We start from the raw sequence: 17,329 nt of genomic DNA, 5'->3' as shown, positions 1-17,329 counted from the left end.
CCTTCCAAGTCGGATGCAGGGGCTTTGTGGCCAGATGGGCAATCCAGCTTCTTCGCGCAGCTGGAACGACAGGGGCATACCTGCAGAGGACCATAAAGGAGCTGGCAGAGGAGGTGGAGAAAGCAAGCTACTGGCTCTGGCTACGGAGGAGGGATAGTATTTGGGGTTCATCCCCCTAATACATGCAGCTGCAGGGGAACCCCATTCAGCCACTACCCTCCCCCCACCAGGAGATGTACTGGGCAGGGGGAGCTATGGTTGGGATCCGGAACCGAAGGAATCGGATCCAACATTGAGGAACCGGAATCGGTTCCATCATATTTGGAACCGTTTCCGGAACCGGTATGTCACATTGTCAGAGCTGGTTATGTGGACGTCCCGTCTGCTATACAATAACAATACCGGTGGTTCTCAAACTTCATAATTTCAAGGACCACCATAACTCTGAGTGTAGAAATGTAACCAAATGGACCCGTAATGGTTCCATGTGTACACACTCAGAATTACAGACCCGTAAGGGTCCATTTGGAACCCCCCGTAGGAATCGTTAAAGGGAAGGGAACCGTTAAGGAATCGGACCTTTAAGAGGGAATCGCTAAGGAACCGGAATCGTTAGGATCCCAACCCTAGCTCCAGCTGACGACTTTGCAGCTGACCCAATGTGCACCGGAGGAGGTACGACAGGCAGAGATGCCAAGTAGGAAGAACACCACCTGTACAACTTTGTTATTTACTAAATAATTCCAGGTTGTTTCTTGAAATCTGACAGGAAAATATCACAAATCAGTAGCATCATAACCTTTTACAAGAGGTGTTGACCGGGCAAGACCCTTGCATTGCATGGTAACTCCATAGACACTTAATTTCCCTCTCTTCATTACTGTTGTATGCAGGTGAAGTAAACTGAAGTGCCAGTATGGATGGGTGAGTGTACACCGCTCCAGGTGGTTTCGACAAGAACGACACGTTGCTTTGATTTCTGACTTCTTTACTGAAGGTTAGCAGGTATAAAACGGTACAGGTTTGGGTAGGTGTGGTTCTTTAGCAAAAATAACAAATTACATAAATGATCAACACAAAATTACATAACAATCCACAAAACAACCAGGTCAAACATATTACAACACCTGCTTAATAGAATAAACAGTCAAATTCAACAATATCCAAACAAACAAATGTCTGCACAAACAAACAGTACTTACAATGAAAAGATGCACACTTCTGAAATCTGTACAGAAAAGAAATGACAGTTGGCTTGACCTGCTAGCTGACTGTTAATAAAACTCAGCTGATTGCAACTAGCAATCTAATAATTTTAGGCCCGGATAGGCTGAGTAGCCCCTTGCTGATCAACTGTTCTAAATGATTTCAGCTGACCTTTTTCACACAGTGTACTTTTCTGATGTAGTGTAATAGTTTCTCTTATTTACTTTCTGATATTTCTTTCAGGTGATAAAAGTGATGGGAATTGGTGTGAATTGCCACTTCTTGAGCTTGGCAATGTTCAAACTGCAACATGGCTTTAACTTCAACAGTGGTATGTTATCTGTCTATGTTAATAACAACTAGTGTCACAGAAACTGTAAAATGTTGTGAAACTGTGACTGTCCAGCTCTCCTCCTGTTTTTTATGCCTCAGGTGTGTCTGATATCAGTCTTCTGTGTGAAGGGGAAGGGGACCATCTTATCCTCTCCACATCAGAGATCTTAGTGGAGATTGACCTGATCATGGTGACAGGAAGAATCATTGTCCATTGACCTCCTCCAAAGCCACGCCCCCTCCCGCATCCCCAAAACAAACAAAAAACGCACCTGGGGTGACAGGGCTTTCTCAGTTGCAGCCCCCTCCCTTTGGAACTCACTCCCACCTCACATTGCCACCCCCACCCTTGCCCTGTTCAAAGCCTCCCTCAAAACCCATCTTTTCAGACTTGCTTTCCCCAACTAATTCAATTCTCCCTTTCTGCCTTTTAGTTTTAGCTTGATATTTTTTCTTTTTTTTTCTTTGCTTAGTTTTTAACCGTTTAACTAGTTTTCTGTTAATAAATATTTTGTTTTGTTGTAAAGCGACTTTGGGTACCGAGAAAAGCACTATATAAATTTGATGTATTATGATTATTGTTTCCTACATGAAGGCCCGCAACACCATAGGCTGAGCAACGCAGTTATCCATGTTCTAATCCAGGGGTCTTCAACCTTTTCAGGCCAGGGACCCCCAAACTGATGGGGTTGATTGATTGATTGATGTAGTTTATTTAGAAAGACATGAGAATAGTACATGACAGTACATAACAGTACATGGAAGTACAAATTCACAATACAAGGTCTACTAAACTGGAAACCCTCATTAAGCACTAAGCTTGTTTAAGATGAGAACCCCATGAACACAAATCATGATGAAATATAAGAGGCAGGCAGATATACACACTACTATACAGAATGTCATACAATCAGCTTTCAGGTTACTGGTATGACGAGAGAAAAAAAATATATATATATATATATATACAAAAGAGGAAAATGAAGGGGGGGGGGGGGGGTAGGGGGGGGTAGGTTAAGACTTAGACAGGGGCCATTTTCGAATTGCAGCCTCCTGAAGGTGTATCTTTAGGGCAGTTTTGAAAGTGAGTAGGGTTTTACACTCCTTTACTCCTTTTGGTAGGGCATTCCACATTTTTGTTGAATAGCATGAGAACGAGTTCTCATGCTAGAACGGGTGATGGAGCAGGGACCCCCTACCTACCTCGTAGGGTAGGGGGTAGGCTACCACATATATATATCGTATATTTATGTATAAAATTGTGTTTTATATGTATAAACATGAAAAAATAGTTGCCTGCTCCTACGCACAGGTTGTCCCAGTAGGTGTGCAAAAGGACCTCATTGTCCTTTCTCTTCAAAATATGTATAAACATACCATGTTATTGTGCATTCAATACTAAGCTATTCAAATGTCATGTTATGTTTAAAGACAAATTGAAAATGTTTGAGTTTTTAAAAACAAAAATATGTTTTAAATCAAACAACAATTTTGCGGACCCCCTGCTGTACCTCCGCGGACCCCCTGTTGAAGACCTCTGTTCTAATCTACTGCATAATGACATGGACACTGCTACAATACAACTGACAGATGTGGCAGATCTCGATATTAGGGAAGGCCATCATCCAAAAGGTATATTTGACCCAATAAAGTTGTTCTTCAAAAGGTTTGAAGAACACCTGCCGCTTCAGTGGGATGAGAAGAGGGCCCACAGAAGACCTGCTACACCCTTCATATGTGAGCAGTGTCAGAAGGACTGCCACTCCTGTGTTGGACTCTACAGTCACAAGAGGTGCTGCTCCAGCACTGCAGCGGGAAACCAGAAGCGCTGATCCAACGGTCCAATGGGACATCGGAAGCCGACGACCACATTGCACCTGGTTCAAAACACCCTCCCCTCATCACTACTGTCCTAACAAGATGATGATTCGCCAGTCAACTGCCACTGCAACACAACGGCAATTTAGCCAAAATTCAGGGTTCAGAGTCTGGGAGCTTTCTGAGTGAATGATCACAGGCAGATTAAAACAAACTGATTACAGGGAGAGTTAAGAAGCTGCAATTATTCCATAAAATATAAGGGCCCAAGTGCAAATGATTCTTGATTTCAAATGAATGGGGTATTTATTTGCCATTATTCCGGGGTTTCGTACAATTATATACTGCAACAAGTTTTTGTGTTGTACTTTGGTTGTGTTGTACTTTTTATTTATTTATAAACGGATGGTCAATTTTGTGTTTCTGTTGCTCGTGAGAGGACCACAATGGAGATAAGTCCATGGACTTTTTTTGTGTTTTATCCTCGATCTGCTGTTAACATGTGTAATTGCATGGTTATTTGATTTTCAAATAAACTTAAAAAGTTTCATTATCTGTACCATTTTTGTATCCCTGCCTGGTGGTGATGACCAAACATGAGCTGAGGTGATAAAAGATGAGATGTCACCCCTGCCGAGATGGCACCCCTGGGTGGTGGTTGCCATACACGTTATATTGTTATATACAGCTTATGGATTGTATTGGTCGTAATGTGCTGACTTTTGTTGCAAAAATGTGTGCAAATATTTATTTTGGCTAAGTAGGCCTAGTATAGGAACAAAACTAAATTGTGCCTACCAAAACAACCAACCACTTTTACATTTTGGCACCGATATTAAATGTTATATCCAAACAATAATAATGGTGCAACCAACGACGTCCAACCGACCACCTGAATGATTTCTTTGTTTCCCTCCTTTAGGTTAAACATAAATGGCATTTATGACCACCAGAGAGCATCCAAAGACTTCATCTGAAACCTCGGGCCAGCCAGACAAGACGACTTCAGCCAGAGGGCGTTCAGAGCATTACCAGTAGCACACGTGTGGGGGAGACATTTGACTTTGACAAATAAAATGCCTGGAACAAATGCATTGCAAAGGGACGCTACGGCAGCTGTCGCAAGGTTGTGCGCCGCATACAAATGAGCCCATTGATTGCTGTCTTCACTGTAGGCTACCCTCTAGCCAACAGCCCAGTCTACAACTGTAGTCTACCGATCTGACTTGAATTTTTTCGTACAAATTTCGGTTTAACAGGAAAGAAGTGCTTTCTCTAGCTACTATATGAGTGTCATAGATTTATTTACATATTTAAAAAAAAAACATGATAAACATTACACCAGTAGAAATATGTCAAATTTAGTTTATTATCAGCTAGGTCCACAACCCACTTACCGCAGGATTGTTTGCTGTCACGATCGGTCTATTATAGCCTTGGATCAAGCCTAGATGTATACTATCGATTTTGACATTTTTATATCTACCATAGTCTTGGCTAGCACCCCCCAGTACGTCCTGCACTTTCACCAGTGAAGCCCGTATTTCTCCGAACATGTAGACATTCAAATATAAGGTGCTTACCCGGTTGCCCCAAATGTTAACTTGCCTTTCGGAGTCTTTGTGCAATGTGTTAGTCCATATTTTTCAATAGATATGTGTTTTTATCCCGTCTGTGGCCGAACGCCATTTCCCTCCCTCGTTTACTTCCTGTTTACATTGAGTTTATTTCCGGCTTTCACCAGATGCGCCCCGTCACTACCGCCCATTGAGGAATACAGGGAACTTCAGACAGAATCCGCCACAGGCACAGACGGTATTAAAATATATCTATTGAAAAATACGGACTAATACATTGCACAACGACTCCGAAGGGCGAGTTAACATTTGGGGCAACCGGGTAAACACCTTATATATATTTATTTGTACATATAGGGAGAAGTACAGGCTTTACTGGTGAAAGTGCAGGACGCACTGGGGGGTGCAGGCCAAGACTATCGTAGATACGAAAGTAAAAGTCAGACTCGGTAGAATACATCAATGATAGTCTTGATCCAAGGCTAGGTCTATTTATTTATTTATTGAGTTGGCGCCTGTTGTTTTTATTTATCATTATGTAGACCCTATAGATCGAGGCAACCATGCATCGACTGTCTTGCAAACCTCGTTGCAGTTCTTCTAGCGCAGTGTGATTGTTGTGTGTACTACATGTCAGTGTATAACAAGCAGCCAGAGAGCCATGCATGCTGATGTCAGAGATTTCTCCCCCTGCCCTCTACTAGTGGGAGGATCTTTGTGCGTTGAGTCACGCAGCTGTCAAAGATAGCTGTCACCCAGTTCCATGATCAAACACACATTCAATGAGACTCAAGGCTTTAGCCAAGAAAAGCGCACTTCTCAGGTATCCACACTCTCACAAACGAATAAAACCCCTCCAAAAGAAATTTGGGGATTTTTTTTTGTTGGAGGGGGACGATTGAGGAATTTCGACTATTCGGAATCGGATCATACACGCTGTTGTTGGATATCTGGAGAGACAAAAAAAAGAAGGAAAAAAAGGGCACTCGATCGGACTAAAACAGAAGAAATTTGTCCTACTTGCGCTTCACTCGTGGCTTTAACGTGAAATAAAGGATTTTTTTTGTACGGAGATGAAGACGAAAAAGGGTATGTAAGCTTTTTTTTCACCCCCAACGTCTTCTTAACAAAATCAATGACATAACTGTGTCTGGTAAACGGTTTTTCCCCATGCAGACCATGCAGCCTATTGTTTCCCTTCCAGACTAAACAGGGCTTTCTCTCCCATGTGCTGCTGGCGGCTTGTCAAAAACAAAATCATCTAATATTTGATTCTACGGTTTCTTTCTTCTCGTCACATTATGAACTACTTAACTGAAGCCACAATAACATCACTTTTTAATCAGTTTAATTATCCCCCCCCCCCCACACACACACACAAATTGCAATTGGGTCAACTTTTGGCAGTTGGACGATAAAGGTCAAAAGTTATTTCACTAAATCTTTTTGTTAAGTTTGGCTGTAGCCAGGGGAGAATGAAGAATCACAAATAAGACTTTTATACGAATTGGCTTAAAAGTTATTTGGTGTTTGGTGTGACAGTGTCTTCTCCCCCCTGTGTGTGCATGCCTTACACCAATGGTTCTCAAACCTTTACATTTAAAAGTCTCCCCTTAACTCTAACAGTGTACAAATGGAACCAAATGGACCTGTCAGGGTCCATTTGTTTCCATTTGTTCACTGTCAGAATTACACACTTGTAAGGGTCCATTTAGACCCCCCTTAAAGCAACACAGAGTCCCTGCAATCCACTTTTGAGAACCACTACACAGTCGTTATACTCTTATCATAACGTTCCCACGTTACCATTGGAAACATTGGAGTACACATAAAAAGTGCTGCCTCATTAACGTGGAGGGACTTTTAGGCTGACCTGCTTGTGTTTGCTTTCATTCTGAGAGAGAGAGAGAGACTGCAGCCTTACATTCTCTGACCTCGTGGTGCTGAGCTCACTCACAGACACACAATAGAAACTCCTCGCAAAGTTCTTTAAAAGTTGACAAAACGCACTCTGTGTCTAAAACGCCTTTACATTAAACACGTTCGCACCGCGGACGGACACATTTGTCGCCGGTTGGGTGTTTTCTACGGTAAAAACGTTTAAAACGGCTACAAAGAAGCCATGAAGCCAAGATTCTTTTGTTTAGTCTCGAGACGCTGATTTGCAACAGGTCCTCCCCTCCCCCCTTTCCCTCTCCTCTCCAGCCTACGTAATTACCTCATCCTGTTCCTTCCACGCTCTATTCATTTCCCACCAGTTTGCAGTGATGGAAGAAGTACTCACATGTTTTTACTTAAGTAAAAGTATCAGTACGGTCCTGTATTCAAAATGTAAAGTACAAAGTATCAGCATCAAAATATACTCATCAAAGTACCAAAAGCAAAAGTACAAATTGTGCAGACTGTCCCATTTCACAAGTTCAAAATGTATCTTTTGAAACTTATTTTGAGCTTGTAGATCTGCTATTTTCAAATGGCCGAAATGTATATATAGGGCTGGTGGTTAGTGTGTTTTGTAATAATCAAAATCTAACTAAAGTTTTCATAAAGTAACTAGTAACTAAAGTTTTCATATAATTGTATTGGAGTAAAAGTACAATGTGTTCCTCTGAGATGTAGTGGAGTAGAAGTAAAAGTATTGAAAATAGTGAAGAAAGGAAAAATACCTCAAAATTGTACTTAAGTAGTTTAGTGTACTTAGTTACTTTACACCACTGCCAGTTTGCCTACAGCACAATGAGCACATTGCAGATTACACATTACTTAAAATACAATTAAGTAGTTGAATCTTGTTTTTTCATGGCGCCACCACAGTCAGTTACCACCATGGATAGTTACAGGTAGGCTATTTGTGCATAAAGCCTTTGACACTGACATAACTTTTTTTAAATGCCCCAAAGCCCTAACAAGTACACCTACTGTCAGGGGTACTGCCTGGTACTTCAAAAGTCATGTTGGTACTATCAACTGAATAAATAATAGGCTACTTTGTTTTGTCATAGTTCATCTTGATTAGAAAGACTATGTCTTGATAAGTAGACATAATCTATGCCACATGGTGTGCACAGCTGTTGTGTTGTTCGGGAGGAAATCCCCTTATATTTGTTCCAGCAGAGTCACCTCGCAGTGCTCTCTCTGTTTCATTTAAACATGATGAAAGGTGTGCTGCTTGCTTGGCCTGCACAATAGAGACCTGGCTAGTATTTGTCTAGGCAGGTTTTATAACTGACAACAAGGGTTGGATCAGCCTTTGTGATGGCGTCTCCCCCCCCTCCTCCTCCCTGTCTCCCCCTCCTCCTCCTCCTCACACCCTCCCTCCATATATGATGTGAATCACATGGCTGAACCTGACAGCTTGCCTCTGACACATCAGCTGCCTCGCAGACAGCAAGCGTTTGTTTGGCAGACGGCCGGGAAAAGAGCGGGTGGGAGCCTGACAAGAGGCTGGCTGGCTGGCATAAAGGCATATAACAACTGTACACCGCCGCGTCCCCGCTCTCATACATTCGGTCTCCTCTTTCTCACCCATGCCATGCGTGCACCACTTGCAGGTTTGATGATGATGTCCGGGAGCGAGACCGACGATGAGGATAGCCTGGATGCACCCCTGGACCTGTCGTCGAGCACGGGGAGCAGTGGCAAGAGGAAACGGCGGGGGAACCTGCCCAAGGAGTCGGTGCAGATCCTAAGGGACTGGTTGTACGAGCACCGCTACAATGCTTACCCCTCAGAGCAGGAGAAAGCCCTCCTGTCCAAGCAGACTCAACTCTCTACACTACAGGTATGGACAAAGATGACATATGGTAGAGAAAGTAGATGATGCCTAAACTTCTACTTCATAATGTGGCAATGTTGAACAACAGATGTTCAACTTGTGAAATTGTGGACATTTAGCTTTCTCATTGGAAGGGTGTTGTGCACTGACTGCTGTTGAAAGTTAAAAAAAGGGGGGAAAAAGAAAGGGGGGGGCGCAGGGAAAATTTGTGCCACTTTGAATCATTTCCTGTCTCCCTGACAAAGATGATATGACACATATGACACATAAACAATGAGCCGAGAGTCATCATTGCCCGGCCAGCTTGATGTTGCAACTTTCAGGTCAGCTAGCTAAACAACAAAGCCAGCTCCACTCACTCACTCATTCCCAGTGTGCTGTGGGCTCGGCTGAGGCTCTCTCTCTCTGGGACAGGAATTTCCCTCCCTCCAGCCCCTTTCCATCCCAGCTGTCTGGGAACAATGCAGAGTCATTTACATAGTCAGAGTTTACAGGCCAACCTCTCCACCAGTCCGCCAGACCCACAATGGACAGAAACACAGACACAGAGGGCTAAGGGGAATAATAAGAGAAGGCCATGTCATGTTTATTGAAATGTTGAAAGAATTAGCAATTACTTAATTGAGCGGTGTTTAAAGCAAAACAGCAACATACTTAAGATGGGAAGCATTCACAAGTCATAAATATATGTAGGAATAAAAGATACTCTTCTATAAGGTTGTTCTATAAGGTTGTTGCATTATCCAATGATAATCTTTGATTTACATTTTAAATTTGAGAGATATGGTTATTATCATGGTTATCTGACATTTTGAACACAGCTAAAATGGACATACAGGAAAATGCTGCGGGTAGGCAGTGTGAAACATTTATGCTCAAACAAGTAACTGCTGATATGCAATGTCAGCAAAAATGTCAGTTTTTTTTTAATTAATTAAACTGCACCTGCTGCAGTGTGAGGCCACAATCAGCCCTTCAGACCCGTTAAAGGGATTTTTATTTTTCAATCCAGTTGCAAGTCTATTACTGAGCCGCATTAAGCAGCGAGATTGAGATCTTCTTTTGGACATCTTCCCCAGGTGTGCAACTGGTTCATCAACGCGAGGCGGCGACTTCTTCCGGAGATGCTGCGAAAAGATGGCAAAGACCCCAACCAGTTCACCATCTCCAGAAAAGGCAGCAAGGCTGGTGACAGCTTCTCTGACAGCTCCCAGTCTCCCAAGCACGCCAGCACCGCCACGGGCATAGAGGAGAGCTACGACAAGCGGGCCCTGCATCCCTCCAGCTTCGAGCCCACCATGTCCGGCGTCTTGAGGAAGGCCATGTCTCCATCTGCGCCTTCCCCCACCTCCACCTCCTCTTCCTCCTCCCCAGGGCCCCTGCCCACTCGCCCGTCCGTCATCTGTCACACCACTGTCACCACGGCGATGCAGGCCAGTCCCACAGCGGCCCTCCCCTCTGTCCCGGGAATAAACACTGACAGGGTGACCGAGCTGTTGCATTCTGCACAGGCCCTGGGGCTGTTCAGGTTCCGGGAGGAAGGGCCGGGCAGCCAGCCAGTTGCAACCACTACCACCATCCCCAACAGCACCAGCATGGAGGGCAACCTGAGCCCCCGCAGCGGGCTGTTCAACACCCCTCCCCCCACCCCCCCAGACCTCACACAGGACTTTAGCGGCTTCCAGCTCCTGGTGGATGTGGCGCTCAAACAGGCTGCTGAGATGGAGCTACAAGCCAAACAACTGGTCTCTTAAAACGTTGCAAAGTGACAGGGAGGGAAAAGAGGAGCCTCATCAACGTCTCTCGACAAGACAGAGCTCCTCCGATTTCAGAGACTTGGGCTGTCTATTTTTGGTATACCAATCAAATTGATGAGGATGTTTTTTATTGGAAAGAAAGGAGAAAAAAAAACTATCAAGGTGCCTTGGCTGTTAGTTGTTTATTAATTTCATATACATGCGTATGTATCTACATGTGTACATTATTTGCACACGGGACCAAAAAAATGTTAGATAAAATGCTGCCTGTCTTATGTCTTTCCTTTATATTATATATCATTTTAGAGAAAGGAGCAAGAGGTAGTGGCTTCCCTTCCTCGGAAGACCAATGTCAAATAGAATTGGTGAAATCTTCCTGACACATTTTCCCGTTTTACATTTCAGAGAACAGTTCATGATAGGTCTGCCTCATCTGTTTGCACACTAAAGGCAGAGGAAGGTCATCTCAGTGTCTTAAACATACTTTGCTGTCGGCATCTACGATGAACTTATTCACTACTGTAGTAAATGTTATGTGTTTTCATGATAAGATTCTAGTTTTGTTTTTGTAATTTACTTTTACATTTTTTGCTATTTTAAAAGAAAAAACTCCTCTGTACTTTGTTTCATTCACGTTTTCCCCTCTGAGGGATATTTCAGATGACCAATGTAGCAGGTTCTTAGTATGAGCCTTTACCCCATCACACAAGTGTAGCGACGGCCAGTGGACTGGAGGAGGAATAACACTACAAACGTCTGTTTCGCATTTAAACGACCAGACAAAGACGGCATTTTGAAATCACAGAAAAAAAGAAGAAAAAAAGAAAGAAACATTTTTATGTACAAAAAAGGACCATGTGTATAATGTGACACGATGCCCAATGATGTGATTTCTTTTCATACTGTGCAATGTTTGTGGCAAGTAGGGGTCACATGGGATTCAAATAAATAAAGTTTTGTTCTTTTTTTTCTACAACTTGGCACTGATTTCTTTCCCCACTCCGGTACATTCCACTGCGGTGTTCCAGGATAGACGACTATTCAGGTCTCTTTGAAGAGCAGATCTGAGCCCATTTACACAGGCTGACTTTTCTTGAACCTTGTGGTACCAGTTACCAGTGCTGCCTTCAGGGACAGGAAAACCGTATCGAGTTGATGTCATTAAAAACAAAAAGTACACGAGAAGACTGTGGAGAACATGTTTCCACAGGCTACCCAGTTAGATGTTGGAAAGACATTCCTACTGTGAGTGAATGAGAGAGCGGGAGGTTTACAACATCTTCAGACACTTAGCATATTCCTGCATAAATTAGCATCTGCCAAAAGCAGACGTCAGCGGTTTCCTGCCAAACAGGGGTGTTTTATGTGTGTTTGCGTCTCAATGGAGTCAATGTAAGGCATCTACTCGGAGCATGCTGGCTATTTCCTGCTCTTTAAAGGTGAGGCAGACAGCTGTGTCAGACTGCTACGTGCTCCCACAGCCCTAGATTCTGTTCTATTAGCCTTGATTTGTTGTTATTTACCAGTAACTCCTTGCATTTACACCATGTTTACCACTTAAACCCTATATACTTTGTTGTATGTCAAATAGCAAAAATAGCTGCCTAGTTGTGAGGTTGTAGACCTTTTCACCAAATGTTTGCTTAATTTTGGTTGAAAGTGTGCCTATTATGACCTGCCCACAATAGGGACACGAGGGTTCATGTGGTTAATGTTTATCCAGATTAGATAGTTTGTTTTGAATGGAAATAAGATACTGTAGTATAAATGATTTATTAATCTTTTGTGGAATAGTATTTTACCAAAAGGACCCAACACAACCCATGTCACAGCATTCCAACTAAGTTGCAACAGCATCCTAAGACGACAATTAGATTGTTCAGTTGACAACATCCAAATAGTCATTGATGCAATCATTGATTGAATGCAATTATAAGAATGAAATGAATGCAACCATACAACTGCATTTGTTGAACTTATTTTGTGTGTTGGACCCCCAGGAAGACTAGCTTTTTGACAAAAGCTCATGGGGATCCTAATATACTTCTGTGTCGGACCCCAGGAAGACTAGCTTTTTGACAAAAGCTGATGGGGATCCTAATATACTTCTGTGTCGGACCCCAGGAAGACTAGCTTTTTGACAAAAGCTGATGGGGATCCTAATATACTTCTGTGTCGGACCCCAGGAAGACTAGCTTTTTGTCAAAAGCTGATGGGGATCCTAATATACTTCTATGTCGGACCCCAGGAAGACTAGCTTTTTGACAAAAGCTGATGGGGATCCTAATATACTTCTGTGTCGGACCCCAGGAAGACTAGCTTTTTGTCAAAAGCTGATGGGGATCCTGATATACAATAAATCAACTGATATTGATCTGAAATGGACAGAGTATTCTACAAAAGGGCAGGGCATTATTACTGAGCATTAGCACATGCAGCGGACACTTTGCAGACACCCGCTTGTCAAATTTGACGGATAGCTGCTGCCGTTTTGACGGAGGTCACCCTGGAGGATGTGAGCACTAATGGGGGGTCGGAATACACCTCCAGGCACAGAGGACGGTTGCTGGCCTACTACTGTAGTGAGTGACTGAGCCCCCACTGAAGGACAGACTGATCTGGAGCCAGGGCACCCACTGAACTCCGGGCCGCTGAGGTCAGCATGCCTCCTCTCTCTTGAGCTTGATTGATGTGTGAATGATGAATCTCCGGCAGCACTGTGTGCAGGAGTGACGAGGCTATGGCAAGGCCAAAAGTGCTGTCTAATTATGGGGCCCGCCCCTGTGGAAGGGAAATGCCCTAAAAAACACTCTGTGCCGGGCCTTGTAATCTGTTTAATTATATTATAATTGAAAACACATGGGGTCGGGAGAAGGAGCAGAAATGAACAACACAGAAACAACATGGACATGACATTTTATTTTTTAAATAGTTTTTTAATGCCTATAAGATTTTCATACACGTGCCATAACATCAACAGTGTAATAACAGTAATTACAAAATGTATATCTGCTTAATATGTTATTTGATTGTTTTTATATTTTTGTTTACATTTACATAGGGAAACATTCATTTATGTACAAATGTTCAATTTAACGATTCCTTCTTATAATATAACTATATCACAAACCTCCGAAATGCCAGGATTGTTTAAGTGTCTTTAGTTTGGCAATTAACCAAAATCCAACATTCTGGTTTCTATGTCAACTCCCTGCTATATCAAGGGTATTATATTGATATGTTAATATAATGAAACATAAATATCATTGGACAGACAATTCAATCAATTTAAATACAAAAAATAAAATACTAAAATGACATGGCATAAAGGTAGAACTATTGTTACTTTTAAGTATTCACTCTAAAATCCATATCGACCACCTAAAGGAAATGTAAATCGTCTCTGTCGGGTGGAAACCTCATATGTCCACAACAACTGTTACTTTTCAGGATTCAAATTCAAAAATTGCACAAGCAGCAGACTTTTGATGCTAATTTGTGTGATGCTGTAGTACAGTGGTTAACCCTTTTCATATCAAAGTCCAGACCATTATTTATTCGGCATTTGAGCCACGGACCACCATTTGATGAGATTTAGCCTCTCAGACCCAAAACTTAGAATATGTTGTTGTCGTTGGATAATATTTTGTCCACAATTCCATGTTGTATTGATGTTGGTACCATAGGAGAGATAACAGGCAAACATTGTTCAAAATTCTTTAATTAGGTAATGCAGATGTTTAACAATAATTTAACTCTCGAGAGTAAAATAATTATTAAGACTCATTTGAGTCATTTGAGTCTCAAAAGTTAAAGATCTATAAGGGTCCATTTGGTTGCCAACTCTTCCATCATTTAGCTGGGGATCACCTGGAACGGGACCACAAAAAGTTCAACTGTGGAGATAGGCGGTTTCTGCCCGACAGCAACAAAAATAATACAGTGAGTTCACTTCATTGCATGAGTCCCATCACAAACAAACTGGACATTGTTTAGCTGTTGAATAATGGCAATACGGGGCTTTTTTTGTGACCAATGTCACAAAACGGTGTCAAAACAATACAGAGGACTGGATTACACATCAAATTCTTGGTACTCTGTTATCAAAACTACTGTGTGACAGTAAAGTGGCGTCAAGCCCGATTTATACTTCGTCCTACGATGGAGTCGCGCGTCACAAATAGTCGCTCTACAAGCTCACACGTCACGATGCATTGTGTGTGGCGTGAGCTTGAAGATCTGCTGTTTTCTCGCGTGTGACTCCGTTGTCTGGAGTATAAATTAAGCATAAGATTGTCTCCACATTCAAGCAGCTGACAAACATATCTTTGTTGAGGATAAACCGGCTGGGGCTGAGGTCTTTAAGAGAAGAATCATTCACAATTGTGGACTGCAAGCAATACTAATTCCCTCACCTACCTATGGTATAACCTCCTGACATATCCAGGTGACTGAGTTTATATACAGTGAGAGACCAAGCCTATGGGTCACATACAGCCACATAAAGTTACACAAATTCATTTGTTCTATATCTCTCTTTCTCTCTTTCTCTCTCTCTCTCACACACACACACACACACACACACAGAGACACATATGCACGCACACACGTACACATATTTGTCTTCCCCTGAGGCTGTTGTTGTGCTCAACTATCACATAAGAAATTAAGGCTGATCACTGAAATAAAAAGACAAAGGTGCTTGTCATGCCAAAAAAAATAAACTAGGTTTAAACTATAGACACAGTATAAGGGCCTTGTTGTAATGTCAGTGCATAATCATAATCACAGCCCCCCTTCAATTCAATAAATAAAATATTAGAAATAGAAAACATGGGAAATTGAATTCTATATGACCTTCACACAACTGCTTCATTTGGAGGCAGATAAGAGTGCACACACAGTGAGAAGGAAAGAATCACTTTAAATACTGTCAAACTGTGTGAAAATGGCATAATAAAATATGGTACCATTACAGTCATTGTGCCAAATGTGAGTATTGTAGATGACCTCTTCATATTTTTTTTTATTATAAGAAAGGATAAGGTAAAAAAAAGAAATAAATAAATAATGGGAAAGACAAAAATATATCAATTAGCTTGTTACAGCATGCATGTGGATGTCATAATATGTTCTTTATACAAACATGTTTTGCTCAGATTAAAATGGCGGATGGGATCAGTGGCTTGTACTGTATATTTTAGTTCAACGATACTGCTACTTGACTCATTAAGAACATGAATGAGGCCCCCTTCAGACCTAGAAAAATAGGAAAATAGCTTCTACACGCACACACGCACACACACACACACACACACACACACACACACACACACACACACACACACACACACACACACACACACACACGCACGCAGCATTTTTGCAGCACTGAATTGTGAATTGCACTCTCTGAGAACAAATAGCGAAAGCACAAAATCTCATGACCACCCAACCTCACCTGGGGGAGCAGCCACTGACCCTTTGACCTCTCATCTATGCGATCTGCCTCCCGCAAACTACAAAGATCATTTTCAGACAGAGGGAGTATTGTCACTATTATGCATGCAATATGATTTCTGCTGCTATTAACAGACCTGCACTTAAGCACTCATTCTCCCCCCGCGACACATTCTGCTTTACAATGACTTCTGGTAACGCAAATAAAAAAATGTTGATTAATTGTATATTCTTTAATGTATTTCTGCTATCTTCTCTATAGAAAACTACAACAGTGCAATTTGAGAAAATAAGTAATAAAGGTAAAGTGAAAATATAGCTTTTTATAAATACACCAGAGACTTGATGTATCCTTGATCATGACACATAATATTTGAACGTGTACAAGCTTTTGTTTGTCAGCTATTACTGTTTCCATTTTATGAGAACATCTCTCTGCCTCTCATTCAAATCAACAGCTTCACATCAACATTTTCAGTCACTTTGTGCATGTCTGTATCCTGTGTGTGTGTGTGTGTGTGTGTGTGTGTGTGTGTGTGTGTGTGTGTGTGTGTGTGTGTGTGTGTGTGTGTGTGTGTGTGTGTGTGTGTGTGTGTGTGTGTGTGTGTGCGCGCGCGTGTGTGTGTGTGTGTGTGCGTGCGCATACAGTACTTTACCAAGCACTATTTTGTTTTAGCAAGCAGGTACAAGATTAAATGGTTCCACCTAACAAAATACTTCAATGAGCTCCCGTGAGTTTAGACAGCCAGAGGAAAGTATAGGGCTAATTTATACTTTAAGTATGACCCATCACTTGCCTGAAACCTTCCTGTGATTGAAACCTTACCTGACACTGATATATTAGTCTTAATGCGGTTAAAAACCATCTATTGCTATTTGCACTTCATTAAAACAAATACTGCGGACATAGTATGTGTCTGTTTAGTGCCTGCACAGTAGTATACATGCACCGCGAAATGAGTGTTCATTTAACTCTGAGAGTGTAAAAACATGACCCATTTTTTTACAGAGTTAAATTAACACTCTTGCAGTGTGTGTGTCCTGGGTTACCAGGAGAGTGAAAGGCTGCCTGACAGAAGATACAGTGTTACACATTGTGGCCTTACAGTGTTGGGTCCACACGCACACGCACACACACACACACACGCACGCACACACACACACATGCATGCATGCAGGCCACGCATACAAAGTAAAATCCAGAGTGTTAAATTAACTCTGAGAGTAAAAAAATGCTTACATGAACACAGAGGATTTTACTGTGCTCTTGCACGCGTGCACACACGCACACGCATGCACACTCACCCACACATTCAAGCTCCCTCACTCTCCTCTCTCTATCTGTCACACACACACACACACACACACACACACACACACACACACACACACACACACACACA

The 17,329-nt window shown here is 42.2% G+C and overlaps 1 protein-coding gene across 1 annotated transcript; it reads left to right on the top strand.

Annotated features, from left to right (window-relative positions):
- Window positions 1–5,680: 5,680 nt before the first annotated feature.
- tgif1 (TGFB-induced factor homeobox 1) lies at window positions 5,681–11,455 on the top strand. The gene is made up of 3 exons (XM_080417869.1): window positions 5,681–6,023; window positions 8,486–8,715; window positions 9,789–11,455. The coding sequence occupies exons 1-3, from the start codon at window positions 6,008–6,010 to the stop codon at window positions 10,461–10,463; spliced, it is 921 nt and encodes a 306-aa protein (XP_080273995.1). The 5' UTR covers window positions 5,681–6,007; the 3' UTR covers window positions 10,464–11,455.
- Window positions 11,456–17,329: the final 5,874 nt, after the last annotated feature.

Source organism: Gymnoscopelus braueri, assembly GCF_963280865.1.
Source record: "Gymnoscopelus braueri genome assembly, chromosome: 21".
Taxonomy (NCBI): domain Eukaryota; kingdom Metazoa; phylum Chordata; class Actinopteri; order Myctophiformes; family Myctophidae; genus Gymnoscopelus; species Gymnoscopelus braueri.
This window is presented reverse-complemented; position numbering and strand designations above follow the sequence as displayed.

Excerpts from the sequence above, each read along its gene's own strand:
- tgif1 (XM_080417869.1), top strand. Across the intron at positions 8,716-9,788 it reads CTCAACTCTCTACACTACAG|GTGTGCAACTGGTTCATCAA; the intron begins GTATGGACAAAG and ends CATCTTCCCCAG.